We start from the raw sequence: 23,108 nt of genomic DNA, 5'->3' as shown, positions 1-23,108 counted from the left end.
TTACTAGTTGCAGCCTAAATAAATTAGTTGCTCAACTTTTGCCCCCAACTCTGCATCTTATCTAATTGTAGATGAGGTCATTTGGTTGAGTCTCGTGATCAAGTAGTTAACATTATTAACTCGTTTTATGAAAGCTTATGGTAGTGATAGAGCTCGGAGTCGTTCCACACATTCGAAATCCTCTGAACGGCCACGTTATAGTGCAACAATTGATGGTTACTCTTCCAATCCTCTTCCTCCCTATGCTGGAAACAATGTGCCAATGGATGCTGAAGGAAGATACCCTAACCATGTAAAAAACTATCCCTCAAGGCATCATGACAACGATTCTCGTGGGTTCCAACGTCAGAGGCGTGAAGAGTATGGAAAAACCTACAATCGTCATTAAACCATTGTTGTAGCAAGCACTTGTTTGGTAAGTTGTCTCTCCCCTGTTGGAAGGCAGGTTAGTAATGTGCTGCTCTGTTTCTTGGAGTTTATTTTTGATTAAGTAGAAGCAGATCATAGTGTAGTGGATTCCTGAAGAAACTTATCTCTCTCTCTCTCTCTCTCTCTCTCTCTCTCTCTCTCTCTCTCTCTCTCTCTCTCTCTACTTTGTGTCCTAAGAAGCTTTCCGGAAATTTTAGGGTTTTGCTGGAACTGGGATTACTACAAAGTACAAACTGGTGTGCATCTCAGGTTTGCTTCATATCTGAGTGGCAATGTTGAATTAGTATTACCATATGTTTCCATGCAACGAGCACTGGTAACAGCTAGCTATTCTGTTTCTCACTCTCATTTGGGTTTGTTGTTTACATTCTATAGATTTCTTTAGCTGTTAAACCATTTTCATTGTAATTATATAGTTCAGCCTTTTACACAAGATTTGTTTTTAAACACTTAGACGTTTTGTCACTTTTAAAATACCTCGTGTATCTTAAGAGCATGCTTACTGGGGGAGGTTCTTAAGCATGTTTATTGTAGGTCTCTTAAGTTGGGTCTCTTAGCGTAATATAAGATACGGTCTCTTAGCTTTTAAGTAAAAAAAGCTAAGAGACGTCTCTTAAATAAGAGATATAAGAGACGTCTTTTAACTTTTTTTAGTTAAAAGCTAAGAGCATGATTAACCCGAGGTTCTTAAGATGAGGTTCTTAGCGGAAGTCAAGAAACAGTTTCTTAACTTTTAACTTAAAAAACTAAGAACCGGTTCTTAGTTTTTTTAGTTAAAAGTTATAGTTTTTTAATTTCCGCTAAAAACCCCACTCTAAGAACCCCAGGTTAATCATGATCTAAGAGACCGTACCTTATATTACGTTAAGAAACTCAACATAAGAGACCTGCAATAAACATGCTCTTAGGGTGCGGTTTTTAACAGAATATAAGAACCGCACTCTAAGAACCTCCGTTAAACATGCTTTTAATAGTCGAGACAGTCTTTATTTGACATGAATCTTAATACGTCTCTAGTTCAGCCTTTAAACATTAAATAATGTCCTACCCAGTTTAAAAAAAAAAACATATCAAAGACCATAGTTTCCAAAGTTTCTGGCTTTCAACGTCTCGAGAGTTTTTTGGTCATAATCTTTTTAAGGGAAATTAGACTGTATGACCAAGAAAAAAGTATAATTAGGTCCATAGCCAAATACTCTAGTTTTTTTATTATATACATTCTATTTTATGTAATAATGCATGTATACTAACTTCATTAATTATTTACTTCAAGTTACGCGTGAAACACTCTTGGCTATTTATTCCATCAGCTACGTCATCTGCTCTCCTATAAGGTGACGTCATCTCTCATTAATTCATACACATTGATAACTACTTTTCTAGATTTCTATTCTATGTGCCCCATATAGCATGAAACGTTTTACTTCGACACCACTCGTTTTCCTTAACAGAGTAAGTTTATCTTTAATAATTACACCTTATTACATGGTTTATTGGAATTTTTTCATATGCCAAATCTGTTAATAAGTTTTGGTCATTTATTCCATCGATTAAGTCGTATTCTCTCACACCTGGTGACCTCGTCTCCATCACGTACATTCACCTACTTTAACAGTTTGTCTATTCTATTTGAACCATGTAGAATGAAATAAAATATTGTATTATTTCCATGTTTTGATATTTGGATTGGGATTTATATTTTCATTTTGGGTTTAGTGATCAGTGGTTTTGGGTTTAGTATGGATTGTTTAGATTACGTCATCTCTCGTTAATTCGTGTACATTGGTAACTATTTTTCCCGATTTCTATTCCATGTGCCCCATGTAGCATGGAACATGAACTGCTATGGATTTTACTTTGACACCACTTGTTTTCCTTAATAGAGTAAAACTATCTTTAGTAATTACACCTTATTAGTTGCTTCTTGGAATTCTTTCATATGCCAAATATGTTAATAAGTCTTGGTCATTTATTCCATCGATTAAGTCGTACTCTCTCACACCTAGTGACATCTTCTCCATCACATATCTTCACCTACTTTAATAGTTTGTCTATTCAATGTGAACCATGTAGAATGGAATAAAATATTGTATTATTTTCATGTTTTGATATTTAGATTGGAGTTTATATTTTCATTTTGGGTTTAGTGATAAGTGGTTTTGGGTTTAGTGATCAATGGTTTTGGGTTTAGTATGGATTGTGTAGGTGACGTTATCTCATTAATTCATGCACATTGGTAAATACTTTTCCAGATTTCTATTATATGTGCCCCATGTAGCATGGAACATGAACTGCTATGGGTTTTACTTTGACACCACTCGTTTCTCTTAACAGAGTGAAACTATCTTTAGTAATTACACTTTATTACATGGTTTCTTGGAATTCTTTCATATGTCAAATCTATTAATAAGTCTTAGTCATTTATTCCATCGATTAAGTTGTACTCTCTCACACCTGGTAACGTCGTCTCCATTACATACCTTCACCTATTTTAACAGTTTGTTTATTCAATGTGAACCATGTAGAATGGAATAGAATATTGTATTATTTCCATGTTTTGATATTTGGATTACGGTTTATATTTTCATTTTGGGTTTACTGATCAGTGGTTTAGGGTTTAGTGATCAATGGTTTTGGGTTTAGTATGGATTGTTTAGGTTCACTCTGACAAAGCAGTAGGTAATTCAATGTTAGTATATGAACATTACAAAATTTGTATAATCCCCTCTATCCTATTTTTCCTTTTATGTGATCCCTTGCGTATTCTATTTGCGTATATAGAATAGTAAGTATACATCACTCACTTCATAACATATGATTCTCGTAACACCACAAAACCAACGACGTCATGTATTATGTCACTTATAACTGGTAACCTGTTATGGAAAAGGGCAGAATCGGATAAATTGTCTGTTAAATACCTGATATTATATTACGTCAAAATCAAAGCTAATTACTTAATTTACATGCCATATATGGCTAGTTCACAAATTAACCCTTTTTTTAGGAGGTGTTATTGGTTTATATATTTTGATTGATTTAGAATTCCATATAGTATTTATAAATCCAAGTAAAATATGCAAATCCGGAGGTTTTCCCTCGGATTTGAGTCTTTGTATTTTTAACTAAAAAATCCAAACAAATCCATTCAAATCCATTATAAAATCAAATATATTAGTAAATTCGTACGATTGAATAACACTTGATTTGATACAGAATTTATGAATCATTAAACCAATAACCATGATTTTAATACAGATTTGAAAATCATAGAACCAATAACACTAGATTTAGTTTGAATTTTCAAATCCATTAAAATACAACAACCAATAACCCCTACTTAATGTATTTGGTTTGCCAGACAGTTGAAGCTAGAATAAATACAAAGGTTCTTATTCAGTGGAAGAATAATTAATTAAGAATCAATATGTCTTCCGAGAAATTCGTTGTAATCTAGATTTACAGTAAATACTAAATAAGTTGAAAATACATTTTAGTGGTTTATAAAAATATTTTAAAAACTATTTTTTTATTAATCAAATAATAAATTGATTACAAACTTAATCCTAAATGACTATATATAACAAAATCATAAAAACATAAATCATAGATAAGTACTTAATAAATATTAGGATAATAAAAATAATTATCTTCTTAACGAATAATGAATAATAAAAATCAATAATAAATTTTGTTTTTGAAACAACAAAAAATCAATAATAAATAATAAAGTAAATAATCAAGATATTTTCCAAATATTCAATTCGGAAAAACGATTCTCTTGTACATGAATAAGGAAAATCAACCAAAGTAAAAGGGAAAAGAAGAAAAAGGAAATAGCTTTGTCTCTATAAATAGAGCACTAGCATCTGAGAGCAAACTAAAAAAAATTCCAAAAACACTATGGAGCTATCATACATGGGTCCCGAAGGTATTCATCGAAAGACACATTCGTCGATTGTAGAAATTGGGGTAGCTCGGATTAAAACGACGGTTACTGATAAAAACAGCGACATAGACTGTCTTGTGAAGACGTTCTTGTCCAATGACAAGAACATGAAGAAAATTATTGGTCTTGACACAGAGCGATCGCATCAGTCGTCAGGAGATAAGAAAGCAACCGCCTTGATCCAGCTCTGCGATGGAGACAACTGCTTAATTGTTCAACTTCCCTGCGGTGTGCGAGTTTCCTCTCTTTTCAATTTTCTAAACCTACCTGACTTCACCTTTGTGGGCATTGGCATACAAAACACTCTTCGGAAGCTGGAGAGCGAGTTTGGTCTGACGTGCAAGAATGCTGTTGAGGTCGGACCCGGCACGTGGAACCAGCACTTGGCCGTTCAGAAAAGGTTGATCCGTGATATTGTTTCGACTCAGAAACCATCAAGCCCCATCTTTGACGACTGGGGCAACTATCTTCTCAACAAGGATCAGATTCAGCTCGCAGCATGGAATGCTCACTTCGCTTTTAGAATTGGTAACCTTTTGTTGGATGCTTTAGACTATTATCCCTAATTATTAAATAAGGTTTTCACTAGAGTAGGATCCGCTGTGCGCGAGATTATTACCATTATTTATTTTTAATATATCTTCATGTTTTATATAATTTTCAGACATTTATTCTACCCATAATTTTGTTTTCAATATTAAATTTGAGCAAATTAGAATATGTTATCAAATTAGGACTAGTCAAACTTATCATCTTCCACCAACATGCAAAGAACTCAAAAGTGGTTAATAACACACACACACTTAGAATATATGGATTTGCTTAAATATTACCATGGTGCAGTCGCGGTTACCAGAAACTCCTGCACTATTCTGAACCTTTTTGTCGAGAACCATTGCTTGAAACCGTATCCGAGCTATCTCCTTGTCCTCTGTCACTTTCTCTTCCTTTTTATTTTCTTTCTCAGCAACTTGCAACTCTTCCAAAGCCCATGTCTGGCTTTCTTTAATGGACAATAGCTTTTCTAGGGCAATTGTCAATAATAGCACCTTTTGAGTTTTTGTCTCAAAAATGGCACTAAAAGGAAAAAATCACAAAAATGACATTCATTAAAAGATAAAATATCTCTAATATCCTTGGTTTAAAATTAAATAAACAAACAAAAATAAATAAAAACAAATAAAAAATGATTTTTTTATAGTTTCAGATTATATGTTTTCAGATTCGAAATTTTTTATAATTTTTTTTATAATTTTTTTTTTTTCGAATTTTTTTTTTTTCAAATTTTCTTTTTATAATTCAAAAATACTTTTTGAAACTGTTTTTTAAATTTAAATTTTTAATTTTTTAATTTTAATTTTTTATTTTATAAAATTTTAAACCCTAATTCCAAAACTTCACCCCTTAATAATAAACTCTAAGGTTTGGATTAATTAACCCAAATGGTATAAATGTATATTTACCTCTTTAATGAAATCTATTTTTGTGACTTTGAACCTTGAGTGATAGTTTGGGAACAAAAACTTGGTTTGGTGTTATCCTAGTTTTTTTCTCATAGAATATTATACTAAAATACTTTGACAAGTTAGTTGTAAACTTGGTATAACCTTGTTTGTGATGTTGTTGGAGAGCCCGTCAAGTCCCTCATAAACCCTTCCCCTGATGTAGCACATGTGCTTTGTATGTACCTGTTCAAACCCAAACCATCAGTGCTTCTAGTTTACAAAGTATCCAGTTTAGGTTATTTATTTATTTGTTTGGCTTTACCAGTGTCGTTGACGGAGAGAGTGGAGCCCAAGTTTGTCAGTTATCTCAGCAGCATTCATTGCGTTTGGTAGATCTTGCTTGTTAGCAAAGACTTTGAAGCACAGCATCTTGCTTTTTCTTCATGTGAAAAAAAAAAACAAAAGGTAGCTTTTGGCTTTTGAGTTTTTGAGCTTTACTTCGTTCAGCATACTGTGAAACTCGTCTCTAGCTTCCACACGGTCATTGCTGTCCACCACAAAGATCAGCCCTTGCTTGTTCGGGAAGTAATGTCTCCACAATGGACAATCTGGACGAGCAAGCCGAAAAAGAAAACATTGTCATATTGGAATTAGCAAAGCATGATTCAACATAATGAGGCAGTTCTCCGAGAATCAAGATGACACTAGCAATGCAGGTTGATTTCGATCTTTATCGTATATATATAATAACTTAATTATAATTAACAAATTGCGGGGATATTGCGTGGATAGCTCAGTTGGGAGAGCGTCAGACTGAAGATCTGAAGGTCGCGTGTTTGATCCACTCTCACCGCATCTTTTTTTAATTTTTTTTTTCATGATATAACTTTTGGGCCCATCATACGGATAGTAATTTAATATCTCGACAAGTTGTGACAATCCTAAGAAAATATGGCCGATCGGATCTAGACATTGCTTTGAGATTGATAAACATCGTTATATATTGCAACTTGATATAACTTTAACAACTTAACCATTGACTTAACAATTTAAAATCTTGACTTTCAAAGCTAAATAAATTATGTATCTATAAAAGCTTAGATCATGAATCTTGATGATATTTCGTCTTTGTAACATTAATCAAAACGAAATGGACCACACTGTTTCTTCTCTCCAATGCTTCTTCTTAGTTTTATGTCTATCTCTACTTGTTTGTTCTAACTCGGAAGATACTTCCAAATCAAGAAAGAAACCTATCCTGATAAACTTTGGCGACTCCAACTCCGACACAGGAGGAGTTCTCGCCGGCGTTGGACTTCCGATAGGACTCCCTCATGGCATTACCTTCTTCCATAAAGGCACTGGTCGTCTCGGCGACGGCCGACTCATCCTTGACTTTTTCTGTAAGTTCCATTCCCATTTCTGTATATATTTATACATTGTTTCATTTCATTTAACGTTACAAAAGTTTTGGTGTTGTTTTATGATTAAAGGTGAACATTTAAAGATGCCATACTTAAGTCCATACTTGGACTCACTCTCGCCAAACTTCAAAAGAGGAGTCAACTTCGCAGTCTCGGGTGCCACCGTTCTTCCCATGTTTTCCTTCCCACTCGCCGTTCAGATTCGTCAATATGTCCGTTTCAAGAACCGTTCTCAAGAACTTATCTCTTCCGGTAAGTATATATATTTCATAATTTAAAACAAAAAAAAATTGTCTCGTAGTAATTAGTACTTTATACATATTTGTTTTGATAACAGGGAGAAGAGATCTTATAGATGATAATGGATTTAAAAACGCATTGTACATGATCGACATCGGACAAAACGATCTTCTACAAGCTCTATACAATTCAAACTTAACATATACAACCGTGGTAGAAAAGATTCCTCCCATGCTGCTTGAGATTAAAAAGGCTATACAGGTACTTGTTTCCCTCTCAAATCTTTCTAGTTTGGTTCCTCTCATGTTGTTTCTCCTAACAAGACCGGGTTGTGAACTTCTGATGTGATTGTGTAATGAAGACCGTATATTTATACGGAGGGAGAAAATTTTGGGTACATAACACAGGCCCATTGGGTTGTGCCCCCAAGGAGCTAGCTATTAACCCGCATAACGATTCGGATCTTGACCCGATTGGTTGTTTTCGGGTTCACAACGACGTGGCGAAGACTTTTAACAAAGGACTGTTTAGTCTAGTTAGCGAAATGAGAGCACAACTCAAAGACGCTACCCTTGTCTACGTTGATATCTACTCTATCAAGTACAAACTTTCAGCTGATTCCAAACGATACGGTGCGTATCGATCGCATTTCAATGATTTTTTTGGGTTTTTATTGGTATGAAAATTAACTCTGGTTTCGACCGATTTGGTTTCATTTTTGCGGGTTCAGGATTTGTGGATCCGTTGATGGCTTGTTGCGGTTTTGGGGGAAGGCCTAACAACTACGATCGTAAAGCCACGTGTGGTCAGCCAGGTTCAACCATTTGTCGTGATGTAACCAAAGCAGTTGTATGGGATGGGGTTCACTATACCGAAGCTGCTAATCGGTTTGTTGTCGATGCGATTTTATCAAACCGGTACACTTACCCAAAAATTTCTCTTAACCGATTTTGGTAGATCAAAAGGAAATTACTCAATAAAACCGGGTTGGCTATAAAAATGTGTGGGCGTTGATTGTCCATGGCCCAACTATAATGGTACAAATCGCTAATGACTGCACGCTGAAGTGAATGTTGCAAGTCAAATTAAACCACCTTAACTCAATGGGTTCCATGAATACGTTTGGATTTAACAGACCAGTGGTCGATAATTTTAGACGGTAGGGACGACTATGAATTGTGGTGGAATGAGTATTTCGCTGGTTTGTTTAATTTCATTCTAACACGGTCATAATTATAAGCTAAGCAATCATAAAAAAAGAAACACGCATCTAAAATTTCGGTCTATAAGAGACCATTAAAGGCTTGAATCGTAATAAAACATGTAGCTAAACATGACCCAACACGCAGCAGCTAAAACATGGCCAAAGAGTTTGAGATTTTATTCCTTGAGCAATACTAGTATCTAATGTTAGACTTCATTACACAGCTGAACTCCAACTTCCACAATCCAAGTTTAGAAATTAACAAGAGTTGTAAGCATAATAATCAGTAACTACTTAAAGATTGTTTAGCATTTGCTCTTCAAGCTAAAGTGCAAATGATTTAGATTCGATATTGTCTTCCTAAAGTCGCAATTCAAATATAAGAAGATTATTAAAGATGTACAAATCGCTAATGATGGCACTCTGAAGTGAATATTGCAAGTCAAAACAGAACCCAATAGGTTCAATGAGTACATAGATGCCGTTAACGAGTGGTGGATAAATTTCAATGGTACACGAATTGTGGTGGAATTATGCTTTCGCTGGTTTGTTTAATTTCAATCCTAACAAGGCCATAATTATAAGGCTGTGGATAAGCTAAGCAATCAGTCCGTAACCCAACTCGCAGCTAAATCATGACCAAAATGTTTAAAAATTTGTTCCCTAATCGATAATATGATTCAAAAGTACATCACAACTCAAAACACCATGGCCACTACAGAGACCCGTTACCCACAATCCAAGTTTCAAATTCGCAAGAGTTGCAAGCATAACAATCAGAAACTAACTACAGCTTGTGGGGGCATTTGTCAATTCGGATACAAGATGATTATATAAGTTGCAAGAAGTGTAATTAAGACTAATCAAAGGACCAACATAATTAAACACCTTATAAAACTCATCGATCTAGATAAAAAAAATCCAGAGCAAAACATGTTCAAACATCGAATCCATTACAAGTTTATGAAATTACCAAAAAACGAAATTAAAGATAGAGAAAAAAGAGACAGCGAGAGAGAGATCATGCTTCAGCTCCCTCTTTCTGGTAAACGTAAGTAAGCCCACACTTACCACAGTAATGACGATCGAAATGACTCGCCATGAAAGTTCCAGCACCGCAAGTCGCGTTAGGACACTCTTTCCTCAGCCTCTGCACTTTACCAGATCCATCGACCTTGTAGAACTGGAGCACCGCGAGCTTCACCTTCTTGTGCTTGTGCTTGATCTTCTTCGGCTTGGTGTACGTCTTCTTCTTCCTCTTCTTGGCACCACCACGGAGACGGAGGACGAGATGAAGCGTCGACTCCTTCTGGATGTTGTAGTCGGCGAGGGTACGGCCGTCTTCCAGCTGTTTCCCGGCGAAGATCAGTCGCTGCTGGTCCGGAGGGATGCCTTCCTTGTCCTGGATCTTGGCCTTGACGTTGTCGATGGTGTCGGAGGACTCGACCTCGAGGGTGATGGTCTTCCCCGTTAGGGTTTTAACGAAGATCTGCATCTTTGCGGCGGTGCTAACAAACAAACGGCTGAGTGGAAGAAGAAAATGGAGAGTGAGGTATTTGTACGAGAGAGACGGGCACCTCTTAGGGTTTTGGAACGCTATTACGTAACTGGCCTTACAGAAAGGATTACTTGGGCTTTTCATCGAGTCTAATTAGGCCCATCCATTGTCTAAAAAGATTGGATAACTACTAGAGGCAATATTATTCGAAAACCGAACTGGAACTGAACTAAACCGACAAAACCGAAATCAAAAAGGGATTTCAATTTCAAAATAATCTGAATAGTTCTTATTTTTAACCCCCCCCCCCCACCCACCAAAAAAAAAAAATCAAAACAAAAACCGAACAAGTACTTTTTTTTTGTAAACTAAAAAAAAAATCCAACCAAAAACTGAACAAGTACTTGAATATTCAAAATATAATAGAATATTAATTATTTTACTTATATATAACATAATTTATAAATAAAAGATATTCTAATTATCCAAATAATTTTTCAGTTTTTCTTGGTTTAGTTTGGAATTTTAGAGTTTTTTTCATTCTTTTAACTTAAATCCGAACAAAACTTAAACTATTTCTAATTCGGTTTCGCTTTGAATTTTATAAAATATAGAAACACGCCCAAATCCAAACTGATCTGATATGATCTGAATAATGTTTAGTTTTTAAACGGGTCTTAAGCACCTTAATCTGAATAATCTGAGTTGATCCGAACCGAAAATTGAAATGTCAATGATAAAACTATCCTTACCAAAACGAAGACTAGTTAGTTTTAAACCGAGTCTAATTAGGCCCATGGTCCCCAAAAATAGGAGTAAAAAGTAACTACATGCTCTTACAAAAAATGACTAGCTCGGCTTTTCACCGAATCTAATTAGCCCAAAGTGTAAAAAAATAGGAACAAAAATCATTAAAAATGGAGATGCAGGGAATCGAACCCTGTGCCTCTCGCATGCAAAGCGAGCGCTCTACCATATGAGCTACATCCCCTGGTGATATACTCTTTTTGTAATAGAATATTTAGTTTTCATGTTTTGTGTCGTATTTGACTGTCCAATCAAATAGTATATGATTCCTAGAGCTTTTGGTATTCTTCGTCGTCGCCTTTTAAGAACCCTAGATCTCTCTCTCTCTCTCTCTCTATCTATCCTCCTCAATTCGAATCGATTTTTCTCAATCCTCAATCCCAAATTCAAACAAAGAGCAATGGATGATAGCTGTGCCGTCTGCGCCGACAGTCTCGAATGGGTTGCCTACGGATCTTGTGGCCACCGAGAAGTCTGCTCCACATGCGTCGTTCGTCTCCGTTTCGTCCTCTGCGATCCTCGCTGCTGCATCTGCAAAACCGAGTCTCCCGTCATCTTCGTCACCAAGGTCAAATCACCCTTCCCCCCCATCAATCGGAATCGATTCAGTTTTTTTTTTTTTTTTTTTTTGTAATTTTAGCCCTCTTTGATCTCAATTAACTTAGGGCTTTGTTTCGTGCAGGCGTTGGGTGATTATACGAGGACGATCAATGACTTCTCGACGTTCCCGACGGCGCCGAAGGAAGGTCGAGTAGCGGGAGGGTTCTGGTACCATGAAGACACTCAGGCCTTCTTTGATGATTTGGATCAGTACAGGATGATCAAGGCCATGTGTAGGCTCTCCTGCAGTGTTTGCGACAAGGCGGAGGAGGAGCAAGGAGGAGGAGGAGGAGGAGGAGGGCCAAGGCATCGTTTGAGGATTAAGAGCGTTGAGCAGCTCAAGGGTCATTTGTATCATAAGCACAAATTGAATATGTGTAATTTATGTCTCGAAGGGCGTAAGGTTTGAGCTTTTAACACTTTGACCATATGTGCAAAGGTTGTTTCCACTTTTTAAAAAACTTGTTTTTACTCTACATGGGGGCAGATATTCATAGGGGAGCAGAAGTTGTATACGAGGGCTCAGCTTAACCAACACATACACACTGGTGACTCTGAAGTTGATGGAAGTGAGAGTGAAAGAGGAGGCTTTGCTGGACATCCCATGTGTGAGTTCTGTAGGAATCCTTTCTATGGTGATAATGAGTTGTATACTCACATGACTACTGAGCATTATACCTGTCACATTTGCCAAAGGTAATTGACACTTGCCAAGTCTTTTTATTTTGAGACTGTGTAAAACTGATTGGATTCATTGGCTTTTCTATAGGTCGCAAACAGGGAAATATGAATACTATAAAAACTATGATGACTTGGAGGTAAACATCTACCACTAGAGCTTCTTAGGTTAATTCGTGGCTTGCATGTGTTCTGATTCTGTATATGTTTCTGCAACAGCTTCACTTTCGTCGAGACCATTTCCTTTGTGAGGACGACTCCTGCCTTTCAAAGAAGTTCATTGTTTTCCCAAACGAATCAGAGTTGAAAGTAAACACCTTTCGGTGAAATTTTCATTTTAGTTCTGCTCTATGGATTATTGTCAAGTATTTATATTTGTTTTATTTTTGCAGAGGCATAACGCGATAGAGCATGGGGGTAGGATGTCTCGTGCTCAGCGAACTGCTGCGTTACAGGTATGTGATGCCTCTTGTCTGGTCTGATATGTCTTTTGCTATTTTATGTCTTGCTTATGTTGTACTGTGTTTCTGCTCCAGATACCAACGAGTTTCCGATACAGTCGTGGAAATGACCAAGAAAGTCGTCGTGGAAGACCTCGATCATTCCGTCGCGAACCTGGTGGTGGCGATGATAATTATAATCGTGCAGTCAATGCTGCTCTTCGTTTATCTGAGGCTGAGTATTCTAGGCAAGAGCCTCCTCCACCTTCAAGTGCGCCCCCACCTGGATTCTCTGAGAACAACAACAGAGACATGGATGATGGTGATCCTCTTATCCAACCAATGGAATCTCTTTCAACTACCGATATGGAGCCCTCTTCGCGATATCTTCAAGCTGTGGGCAGTTCTGGTGGTGGTGGTTCACGTCTGCAAGAATCTGCTTTTCCTCCTCTTGCTGGTCAACCTAGATCTGGACAGAACTTGGACGGTTTGCCTACTAACACCTTGGCTGCTCGTCTAAGACGTCAAACAAATCGAACTCCTAGCGCTACTGCCATTGCTAGTCCTTCTCAAGCATGGCCAGCGGTTAACCGAGCTTCCAATACAAGTGGCAGTGGCGGTGGCAACCCTTCTTCCGGATGGCCAGCAATAGGTCGCGCACCTGCACCTGTACAAGCATCTAGCTCTTCAGCTCAATCTAGGTCCCATGCCAGAGTTGCTCAGCCCAGACCACCTAATTCACAGGCTGCTCGTAATGGAAATATGATTCCTCACTCATCCTCAGCTCCTAATCTATCTGATACAAGATCACTTCATTCAGAATTTCCTCCTGTTTCTGCTGCTGCTCGCAAGACACCATCATCCACCATCACACAGGGAACATCAAACTCCCATCCACCACCCCCAGATGTGCAATCTGCTAACAAGTCATTGGTTGAGCAAATGCGATCTGCACTTGGTCATGATGAAGAATTGTTTATGACCTTCAAAGATGTATCAGGACAGTATCGTCAAGGTTCGATTGATGCAACAACTTACTTGGAGTATGTGAAAGGTTATGGATTGTCTCACTTGGTTATTGACCTTGCAAGACTCTGCCCTGACCCTAGAAGGCAGAAGGAACTCATTGATGCTCACACTGCCAGTTTGAGAAACGATGCAGCAAAGGAGAATGGTCCAGCTGCTGCTGCAGGGCAGAGTTCGTCGTCTCAAGCTCAAGAGAGTAAGAAAAACAAAGGGAAAGCTGTGAAGGTTGCTGATCCAAAAGAAGCAGTAGCAGATAACTTTATGGAGACAGTGAGGAGACTACAATTCTCGCAGAATTTTCATGAAGAAGAAGAAGAGGTTATATCGAAAGATAAGAATGCTTACAGGTCTGACAAAGGCAAATCGAAAGTGGAGTCTACTTCAACCGGAAGTAAGCAGCAACGTAAGAAAACCTCAAAGTTTCACAGAGTACGGCTTGGTGACGGATCAATGGCAGCATTGCTAAATGTGAACTCTTCTTACCATGAGCCTCATGAACCAGAATCAAAAGATGACAATAACAATAATAGCCAGAATCAAACCGGTGTACGTGGTGTTTGGCGTAAAGGAGGTGCACAACTTTTCTCCTAGAGATTCAAGTCTCTCATGGCTTCTTCTAGGAAGGTATCATGTACAAGCTTGACTGGCCGCACATTTTTATGTCAGTGTCAAGGAGAGCATTTTTGAGTAAGTTTTATGAATGATGGACTCTCGTTTTGTTGCTTTTGTGTTTTTTTCTTTCTTTGGTATGTTTGGTATTTTCTCGTCTTTTTTGGAGGGACTTATTAGAAGAAATGGAACTGTAACAATTAATATATTGTCATAAGTTTAAATTATTAAAACATGTTTCTTTTTCTACTTCCCCTTAGTTTCCTTTCGCAACTCTAAATTAATTTTAATATTTTTACTTTTAATATTTCCTATGTTAATAACTTTAACACATTATATCTTTTTTTAGCAACAAAAAGGGTCACATGTGGGCATCGAACTCGTGCTACTTATATCTATATACTTATAATATAGGAATCTTTGATGCTACAAATTGATTTCATGGCTAACATAATTAACTCATAAATTTACAATTTAGGAATCTTTTGATGTTACAAATTGATTTCATGGCTAACATAATTAACTCATAAATGTTATGATTTCATGGCTAGCATCAAATTCTACACCCATTCAATCGTGGGCATGCCATTAAATTCAGTCTATCATTTTTAATCTTTCCACAGTGCTAGAAATATTTTTATTTGAAACCAACACAACAACATTTTTTTTTTCTTTAATGCCGGATAATTATGCAATTATAAACTATGAAAAATATTAAATGATTTTACAACTGATAATTCTACGTGTACAAACTCTAGATGGAAGCTATAAAATTCAGTTTATCATTTTCAATCTTTCTACGGTGCTAGAAATAGTTTTATTTGAAACCGACAAAACAACACTTTACCTTTTAAACGTTAGATAATTATGTTATTACAAATATTGTGGGCTAAAATTAAAATGTAAAACTAAAATATAGCAAAAAAAATCGAAATTGAACACCATTTAACCTGAAATTAACCCGCAAATCCCTCGTTACCATATGTATATTTTAAAAAGTACCTAGAAATTAACATGCATCTACCAAATATAGACGAACTAAAAATATATACACAACATGCATTCCTCTCTCTATATCTAAGCTCTCTTCTTTCTCCGAATCAGTTTCTTTTCTCCATCCATGTAAAAACACAACCATGAACGTTGCAATCAAACTAGCCTTTCTCTTCTTAACCGTCACCTCCACCGTAACCGCTACACCAGCCAAACGCCCAGACTACCTTTCCACACAGCATGCAAAAACAATCGCGGGAATATGCACCGTTATCCAATCAGACACAAGTCTATGCACCAAAACCCTTAAAGAAGTTTCGAGCGATGACCCCATCACATTAATCCGAGCATTACCTACTGCGGCTGAATCATCCGTTAAAAAAAGCGTGACGTTCCTCAGCGGAATCAAACCAAAACACACATCAAACGCAGTCGCAACTGCAGCGATCAACAGCTGCGAGAAAAACTTGAATAACGCGTTAGAAGATTTCGCTGAGTTTTGGAAAGCTACGGGGAAAGATGTAACGACGTTGGCTCATAACTATTTCACGTGTAAGAAGACGTTAACGTCGATCATGGGGTATCATTCGACTTGTTTGGATGATATTAACGATAAGAATCTATTGAAGGAAGTGGGGATTGGGATTGGTGCTGGGAAGAATCTAAGCAGTGACTCGTTTGATGTGTTTAATGGTCTGCATACTATTTTCAAGACTTTTGGTATTAATGTGAAGCTTAACGAGGAAGACACTTCGCCCCGACCGCCACCATTGTCCGATTATTATTACTGATTAAAGGATTTGTAAATAGTAATTACTATCATATGATGCTTAAAGCGATACTTGTAGTTGTAGAGATACTTGTAACCGTAATCATGTAGCGGTACTTTGTAACCACTGATTCCAATATAATGATATCTTATCTTAGAATGGAATCATAGATGGTTCTGTACTTCTGTCATGTCTGATTGTATCTTACAGGTTTTATTCATGTACCGGATTGTATATATATGAAATGTGATATTTACTTTTGTTAATTACATACTGTGGATCAATAACTCAACAAAGTCACTTATGCAATCATTAGTGGTCCAAAGTTTTCGGATGTCATACCTCAAATAAAAGAATTGTGCTTTTTTCATATTTCTTTTTACCAATTTATTTTTTTTAATATCATTTTTTCTCCATAGCTTGGGCTGTATATATTTGATGCATAAAACCTCAAACCATGGCTTCTTTTCCTATCCATTCCGGACCTGTCAAGTGTCAACACTGCTTTATTAACAATTACCATCTATTAATACCAGAATTGTTGATGTATATATGTCAATGCTATAATGGATTGTCAATCTAGTGAGTAGCAACTAGAACTTCTGCTGTGTTAGTTGACTTAAATCTAATATACCAATATACCATTCATGCATGGGTACCGCCACAGAGGTCACATCTTCTTACTAGCACAATCTACCTAATTCATTCTAGTGTCTGACTAGCTTAAAACTTCTTAAAGGATGAGATTAGAACTCTCGATGAGAAGCTTTCAGCAATTTTACTTTCGGAATATAACACTAGTTAATATTAAAATGAATTGTCGAAAACATATGTGTTGTTCTCTCAAATCCTGAAATTAATAAGATTATAATAACCTAAAGTTTCCATCCTTACATTACCTTTTATTTTTAGTAATCGATGTTACACCTCTTGATCAGGACATGATAAAAATCATCTTGTGGTGAATAATTTTTAATCTCAAGGCCGACATTTGACTAGAGAATTTGTAGCCATTCAACGACCTAAAACATCTCCTCCATGCAAAGCTCATGCAACCCTAATTTTAGAAACTACAACTTCTATATAAATCTTCTCACAATGAACAATAATCTCTACTTGCCCCAATAATAATCCACTGGGCTCTGTTATAATAAAAACAATCCCCTCCCTCTCCTATTTACCTCCTGAATAAAACTGGAGAGATAAAAAAACACATAAAAAGGAAAAAATCGAAAGGAGAAATACATAAATATTATAAATATATATATATAAATACAAAAAAATGCCAGTAGGAAAAGTTGTGATATCTGCGGCTTCCGTCCTTCTAGTGGTGGGTGTTGCCATAGGAGTTGTCACCTATGTTAATAGAGGCGACGACGGTGGTGGCAGCAAGGATGCTTCTCTTAATTCACATCAAAAAGCGGTTCAGGCAATTTGTCAAACAACCACAGACCAAGGCTCGTGCTCAAAAACTCTCGACCCGGTCAAAAGCGATGATCCAAGCAAGCTTATCAAAGCCTTCTTGTTGGCTACAAAAGATGCGGTCACAAAATCTTCAAACTTCACGGCTACGACCGAAGGAGGCATGGGGAAAAACATGAACGCAACGACCAAAGCCGTTCTTGAATATTGCAAGAGAGTGTTGACATATGCTCTTGAGGATCTTGAGACCATTGTTGAAGAAATGGGTGCAGATCTTCAGCAGAGCGGAAGTAAGCTTGACCAGCTTAAACAATGGTTAACAGGAGTGTTTAATTACCAAACTGACTGTCTTGATGACATTGAGGAAGTGGAGTTCAGAAAAATCATGGGTGAAGGAATCTCTAACTCCAAAGTTTTGACAAGTAACGCTATAGATATCTTTCATTCTGTTGTCACGGCTATGACCCAAATGGGTGTCAAAGTCGACGATATGAAGAACGTGATGGGAGGACTTGGAGCTCCTGCACGTCGCCTTCTTGGAGACATCGACCAAAATGGACTACCCAAATGGCTTTCTGGCAAAGACAGAAAGCTTATGGCTAAGGCTGGACGCGGTGGTGGTGGTGCACCTCGTGATGATGGTATCGGTGAAGGTGGCGGTGGTGGGGGTAAGATCAAGGCGACTCATGTGGTGGCTAAGGATGGAAGTGGAAAGTTTAAGACGATTTCTGAAGCAGTTAACGCTTGCCCGGATAAAAACAAAGGACGTTGCATTATCCATATCAAGGCTGGTACCTACAATGAAGTGGTCAGAATCCCTAAGAAGAAGAACAACATTTTCATGTTTGGTGATGGTGCTACAAAAACCATCATTACTTTTAACAAAAGTGTTAAACTTACCCCTGGAACCACTACTTCACTCAGTGCCACCGTTCGTAAGTCACATTTAAACTTACCTCTATTAGACTTCACCAATTGTATTAGGATTTAATTATTGAGTTTCTTAAAAAATTGAGAATTTCTCATTTGAAAAACTTTTACATGAGTTTATTTTTTTTGAAATTATTTGATTAAATATTAATACAATTGGTGAGATATTCATGTTGAGATACTCTTAATATCTAAATATACAATTTCATGCATGCAGAGGTTGAATCCGAGGGATTCATGGCGAAATGGATTGGGTTTAAGAACACTGCTGGTCCATTGGGACACCAAGCGGTCGCACTCCGTGTAAATGGAGACCGTGCGGTCATATTCAACTGCAGATTTGACGCTTACCAAGACACACTCTACGTCAACAACGGACGTCAGTTCTACAGAAACATTGTTGTATCCGGTACAGTCGACTTCATCTTCGGAAAATCCGCAACAGTGATCCAAAACTCTCTACTCCTCTTACGAAAGGGCAGCCCCGGACAGTCCAACTACGTTACAGCCGATGGTAACGAGAAGGGTGCAGCGGTCAAGATCGGTATCGTTCTCCAGAACTGTCGTATCATGCCAGACAAAGACCTTATAGGTGACAAAGGTCCCAAGAAAGTCAAATCGTATCTAGGACGGCCGTGGAAGAAATTTTCCACGGCTGTGATTATTGGAAGTGAGATTAGTGCTTCGATTGAACCAGAAGGATGGACCGAGTGGAAAGGAGAACAAAACCACAAAACAGCTAAATACATTGAGTTTAATAACCGTGGACCAGGAGCTAAAACTAATGCGAGGCCTCCTTGGACTAAGGCGGCTAAGTCTGCGGCTGAGGTTGAAGGTTTCACCGTAGCTAATTGGGTGGGTCCGGCTAATTGGATTCAAGAAGCTAACGTGCCTGTCCAGCTTGGATTGTAAGAAAGAAAAATATAGTAACGTTAAGACAGTTATATGATAATGTAATGATACGACCTCGTCTCGGAGTATCAGGGGCTCTTTTTGGATATTATTATACAATATAGGGCTCTAGACATTTAGGGATGAAGTTTGTATAAGATTGCTTTTGTTTCACGTGCAAAATAGAATTTTTTTATGTTGTTTCAGCTCTTTACATTTTTTTTTCTTAAAATTCCTAATGAATTTCTTTTAACCACTTTGTTTAAAGATTGTTTTCAAGACTTTTGGTATTAACGTGAAGCTTAACGAGGAAAACACTTCGCCCCGACCGCCACCTTTGTCGGATTATTATTACTGACTAGATTTTTTACTAGTCTGTATCAATAATTTAATTTAGGTTTATAATAACTTAAAAACTAATTATTAATTTATTTATATAATTTCATATCTGAAATATGATTTGTTGATTTATTATTTATGTTTATTTATAATTATACCATCTTATTAGCTATTTAGTTATTTGTATTTATAAATGTATTAATTATGTTTATAAACATATTCAGAATTTTTGAAAAATACTAATTTGTATTTTAAAATATTATATAAATTGCTTGATGCATGTAAACTTGTAATACAATATATTTTATCATACATTTTACATATATTATATTTGTATAACATAAATGATTGAACTATATGCATAATATCTAATTTTGCTTTTTACAATTAATGTGTGATTGTTATATATATATATATATATATATGAGATAGTATAATATTTAGATTTAAAATTTAATCATTATAAATATTTTGATGAACTTTAGTTAATATTAAACTGCTTTTGTAAGATAATATAGAAAGTAAAGTAAATATAATGAATTTAACAAATGTTATCTAACATTTTTATTTATTGAATTAATAATATTGAGTATCTAAAGTATTAAATTTATCTTCAACTTCAGTTGATTATTTGTATTGTAGTTAAGCTTGTATGATAGTATATCTTTATGGTATAATAGTTTATATTTGTTTGTTTTGGAGTTTACATGAAGATTTTTAAGATTTTTTAAAAACTATTACACGATTTTGATAATTGTTTTTTCTAGTTGCTAAATGCTGATGATTATTACAATATATTATAATTTAATTTTTGTTTAAATGTTCAAAATTTGTAAATTTGGATGTTTTTAATTTTTTGATTATAGTACTTAGATATTATAGATATATTGAGTAAATTCATATTGATTGTTCTTTCTATCATGTTTATGTTATCTTTCATGCTAATTTATTGTTGGTGTTCGTTATTAATTTTATTTAAAATCTTATCTAACTTATTAGACATGATTTCTTAGACTCTTTATTTTTCATCCATCTTATAAACATTGTTCTCGAAATATTTTCTTCGACATAACTCAGTAGAGAGCTTCTCAATAAGAATTCATCATGTAGTTTGGAATTATTCTCTAGTATATATGGTATTGTTTGGCGTGATGCATTTTTTGTCTATCAGATTTTGTCTTCGACTTGTATGGTTACTTTCCATCGCGGATGTTTTTCGTTTTCATTCACTGTTATTCTTCATTCATTCTAAACCCTATATTTGTATGTGTTTCTTGTTAATTCTTTGATTTGGATATTATTAAAAAAATACATTTGATATTGATTTCTAATTTATTTTGAAAATACATTTTTGGAAATTTTATTTTGAATAGTATATTTTATTTTGTGTTCTTGCAAGTTAAAAATCGTGTATTCTTTATATTTTATTTTAGTTCAGTTAAATTTTTTTGTTAAATTTCCAAATATTTAGTATACATATAAGTTATTTCCATTTTAATGATTTATTTATTAGTTTGCCTTATTTGATGCTGAATTCTATTTTGTATTGAAATAATTAGTTTTGGAAATTTTAACATTTTAAAAAATAGTAAACTATAATTATGATTTTTCATATTTTGATTGGTCTTTTATAATTCTATGTGTATACTCTTAATGACTTATAGTCTCAACTTTTATATAGTAAATAAATGATATTTAGCATATTTTTGGTGCTTTAAAAATATTATGTGAACATTTTCAATTATTTATACCTTCAACTTATATATAATACATGTTATATGTGAATATTTTCATTATCATATAGCCTAAAAGTTGAAAATCATGAGTTAAATTTATTTATTTATAATTTTTTGAAAGTCTTGCATTCTTAAATTAATTATTACTTTGTATTTATATTTTTATGTTAAATTTTGAATAATATTTTATATATTATGTTAACTTATTTATAATGTTCTACTTTTGTTAACTTTACTAATTTGATATTGGTTTATGTTCTATTTTGGAATGAACAATTTTTGGAAATATTAACATTTTTGAAAATGATAAATGAAAACAAATGATTTGTCAAAATATATATGGTTGTTTAAAATCCTATGTGAACGCCCCCAAAGGCTTATAGCCTCAACTTTTATATAGCATAGATTTGCATTAGTATATAGCCTAAACTTGGAAAATCATGAGTTAAATTAATTTACTTATAATTTTGTGAAAGTCTTGCATTTTAATTAATTATTATTATATTGTATTTTATTTTTATGTTAAAATTCAAAAAATATTTTCTATATTAAGTTAATTTATTATTAATATTTTACTTTTGTTAACTTACCTTGCTTGATATTGGTTATAAATTTTGTTAATTTATAGATAACAATTAATATACCATGTTTTGAATTTTTATAGTTATAATTTTTTGAAAGCCTTGCATTTTTTAAAAAAAAAATATCGAAAATTTATTATATATTCAGTTAACTTATATATAATCTTTTTACTTTTGTTAGGTTTCCTTCTTTTATAATGATTTCTATGTTATTTTAAATAAAATTGTTTTTGAAAATATTAAACTAAAATAATGATTTGTCATTTTATGATTTTTTTTTTTTTAAATCCTATGTTTTTTAAATCATATTATTGAATATTTTTCAATAGCATATAACCTAAATTTAAAAATCACGTGCTTTTAATTTTTATGGTTCTAATTGTTTAATATCTTGCATTTTTAAGTTAATTATTATATTTGTAAGATATTTTATGTTGATTTTCGAAAATATATTATATATTAAGTTAACATATATATAATTCTTTGAATTTTGTAAGTTTACCATATTTAAATTGATTTATACTTCATTTTCAAATAGACGATTTTGGTAATATTGACATTTTTAGAAATAGCAAACTAAAAATATGATGTGTCATAATACGATTGGTGGTTTTAAATCCTACGTGGACGCCCTCAACGGCTTATAGCCTCAACTTTTATATAGTATAGACTAGGAGTTAATCCGCGCTACGCGCGGGACTATTTTGATTTTTAAATGTTAACTATATAGTTATTCATCTGAACGTTGTATTCTGAACAACAACAAAATTCTAAATTGTATGTTTGTGTGAATAGTAATTTTTTTAGAAAAAAACAGAAAACTATACATTTTTCATATAGATGTTTTATATAGTTTTCCATTTTTTATATTATATATTTACTTATTATTTAAATTTTCTTAATTTGTAGGGCAACTCTTTCAAATAGTCGTTTTTAAGTTTTTGTCACAAAATAGTCATCAATAAGGAAATGACCAAATAACCCATTTTATTTTGAAAATTTAAATATTTCTTTTTTATTTTTCAAACTTTGAAATCATATCCAAAAAACTCCACCCCGTAACTCTAAACCCTAAGTCTAGTTTATTTAACCTTATA

The 23,108-nt window shown here is 34.7% G+C and overlaps 6 protein-coding genes and 1 non-coding gene across 7 annotated transcripts; 5 read left to right on the top strand and 2 right to left on the bottom strand.

Moving 5' to 3' along the window:
• Positions 1 to 3,741: 3,741 nt before the first annotated feature.
• On the top strand, positions 3,742 to 5,471 carry LOC106447779. The gene has a single exon (XM_013889745.3). The coding sequence runs from the start codon at positions 4,333 to 4,335 to the stop codon at positions 4,942 to 4,944; it is 612 nt and encodes a 203-aa protein (XP_013745199.1). The 5' UTR covers positions 3,742 to 4,332; the 3' UTR covers positions 4,945 to 5,471.
• An 864-nt stretch (positions 5,472 to 6,335) lies between these two features.
• On the top strand, positions 6,336 to 9,015 carry LOC106399863 (GDSL esterase/lipase At3g62280). Its single transcript, XM_048760305.1, has 5 exons — positions 6,336 to 7,226; positions 7,317 to 7,499; positions 7,585 to 7,748; positions 7,849 to 8,119; positions 8,218 to 9,015. The coding sequence occupies exons 1-5, from the start codon at positions 6,938 to 6,940 to the stop codon at positions 8,442 to 8,444; spliced, it is 1,134 nt and encodes a 377-aa protein (XP_048616262.1). The 5' UTR covers positions 6,336 to 6,937; the 3' UTR covers positions 8,445 to 9,015.
• A 556-nt stretch (positions 9,016 to 9,571) lies between these two features.
• Positions 9,572 to 10,384, bottom strand: LOC106400212 (ubiquitin-40S ribosomal protein S27a-3-like). The gene has a single exon (XM_013840596.3). It carries the CDS (start codon positions 10,331 to 10,333, stop codon positions 9,713 to 9,715), a length of 621 nt encoding a protein of 206 aa, XP_013696050.3. The 5' UTR covers positions 10,334 to 10,384; the 3' UTR covers positions 9,572 to 9,712.
• A 723-nt stretch (positions 10,385 to 11,107) lies between these two features.
• On the bottom strand, positions 11,108 to 11,180 carry TRNAA-UGC. The gene has a single exon. It is a non-coding gene; the product is annotated as a tRNA-Ala (tRNA).
• Positions 11,181 to 11,272: 92 nt separating this feature from the next.
• LOC106400207 (E3 ubiquitin-protein ligase ZNF598-like) lies at positions 11,273 to 14,598 on the top strand. The gene is made up of 7 exons (XM_013840592.3): positions 11,273 to 11,564; positions 11,679 to 11,999; positions 12,084 to 12,292; positions 12,366 to 12,414; positions 12,494 to 12,583; positions 12,667 to 12,729; positions 12,811 to 14,598. The coding sequence occupies exons 1-7, from the start codon at positions 11,397 to 11,399 to the stop codon at positions 14,329 to 14,331; spliced, it is 2,421 nt and encodes an 806-aa protein (XP_013696046.2). The 5' UTR covers positions 11,273 to 11,396; the 3' UTR covers positions 14,332 to 14,598.
• Positions 14,599 to 15,398: 800 nt separating this feature from the next.
• On the top strand, positions 15,399 to 16,381 carry LOC106400210 (pectinesterase 5). Its single transcript, XM_013840594.3, has one exon. The coding sequence runs from the start codon at positions 15,486 to 15,488 to the stop codon at positions 16,131 to 16,133; it is 648 nt and encodes a 215-aa protein (XP_013696048.1). The 5' UTR covers positions 15,399 to 15,485; the 3' UTR covers positions 16,134 to 16,381.
• Positions 16,382 to 17,227: 846 nt separating this feature from the next.
• LOC106400208 (probable pectinesterase/pectinesterase inhibitor VGDH2) lies at positions 17,228 to 19,601 on the top strand. Its single transcript, XM_048760304.1, has 2 exons — positions 17,228 to 18,469; positions 18,682 to 19,601. The coding sequence occupies exons 1-2, from the start codon at positions 17,395 to 17,397 to the stop codon at positions 19,374 to 19,376; spliced, it is 1,770 nt and encodes a 589-aa protein (XP_048616261.1). The 5' UTR covers positions 17,228 to 17,394; the 3' UTR covers positions 19,377 to 19,601.
• Positions 19,602 to 23,108: the final 3,507 nt, after the last annotated feature.

Source organism: Brassica napus, chromosome C6, assembly GCF_020379485.1.
Source record: "Brassica napus cultivar Da-Ae chromosome C6, Da-Ae, whole genome shotgun sequence".
NCBI classification, from domain to species: Eukaryota; Viridiplantae; Streptophyta; class Magnoliopsida; order Brassicales; family Brassicaceae; genus Brassica; species Brassica napus.
Note: the sequence above shows the minus strand (reverse complement) of the source record. Positions and strands in the feature narration are given on the sequence as shown.

Coding starts and splice junctions, on each gene's coding strand:
- LOC106447779 (XM_013889745.3), top strand. CDS start 4,333: ATGGAGCTATCATACATGGGTCCCGAAGGTATTCATCGAAAGACACAT.
- LOC106399863 (XM_048760305.1), top strand. CDS start 6,938: ATGATATTTCGTCTTTGTAACATTAATCAAAACGAAATGGACCACACT. Junction 7,227..7,316: donor ACTCATCCTTGACTTTTTCT/GTAAGTTCCATT, acceptor TTATGATTAAAG/GTGAACATTTAAAGATGCCA. Junction 7,749..7,848: donor AGATTAAAAAGGCTATACAG/GTACTTGTTTCC, acceptor TGTGTAATGAAG/ACCGTATATTTATACGGAGG.
- LOC106400212 (XM_013840596.3), bottom strand. CDS start 10,333: ATGAAAAGCCCAAGTAATCCTTTCTGTAAGGCCAGTTACGTAATAGCG.
- LOC106400207 (XM_013840592.3), top strand. CDS start 11,397: ATGGATGATAGCTGTGCCGTCTGCGCCGACAGTCTCGAATGGGTTGCC. Junction 12,000..12,083: donor TATGTCTCGAAGGGCGTAAG/GTTTGAGCTTTT, acceptor ACATGGGGGCAG/ATATTCATAGGGGAGCAGAA. Junction 12,584..12,666: donor CAAACGAATCAGAGTTGAAA/GTAAACACCTTT, acceptor TTATTTTTGCAG/AGGCATAACGCGATAGAGCA.
- LOC106400210 (XM_013840594.3), top strand. CDS start 15,486: ATGAACGTTGCAATCAAACTAGCCTTTCTCTTCTTAACCGTCACCTCC.
- LOC106400208 (XM_048760304.1), top strand. CDS start 17,395: ATGCCAGTAGGAAAAGTTGTGATATCTGCGGCTTCCGTCCTTCTAGTG. Junction 18,470..18,681: donor TTCACTCAGTGCCACCGTTC/GTAAGTCACATT, acceptor TCATGCATGCAG/AGGTTGAATCCGAGGGATTC.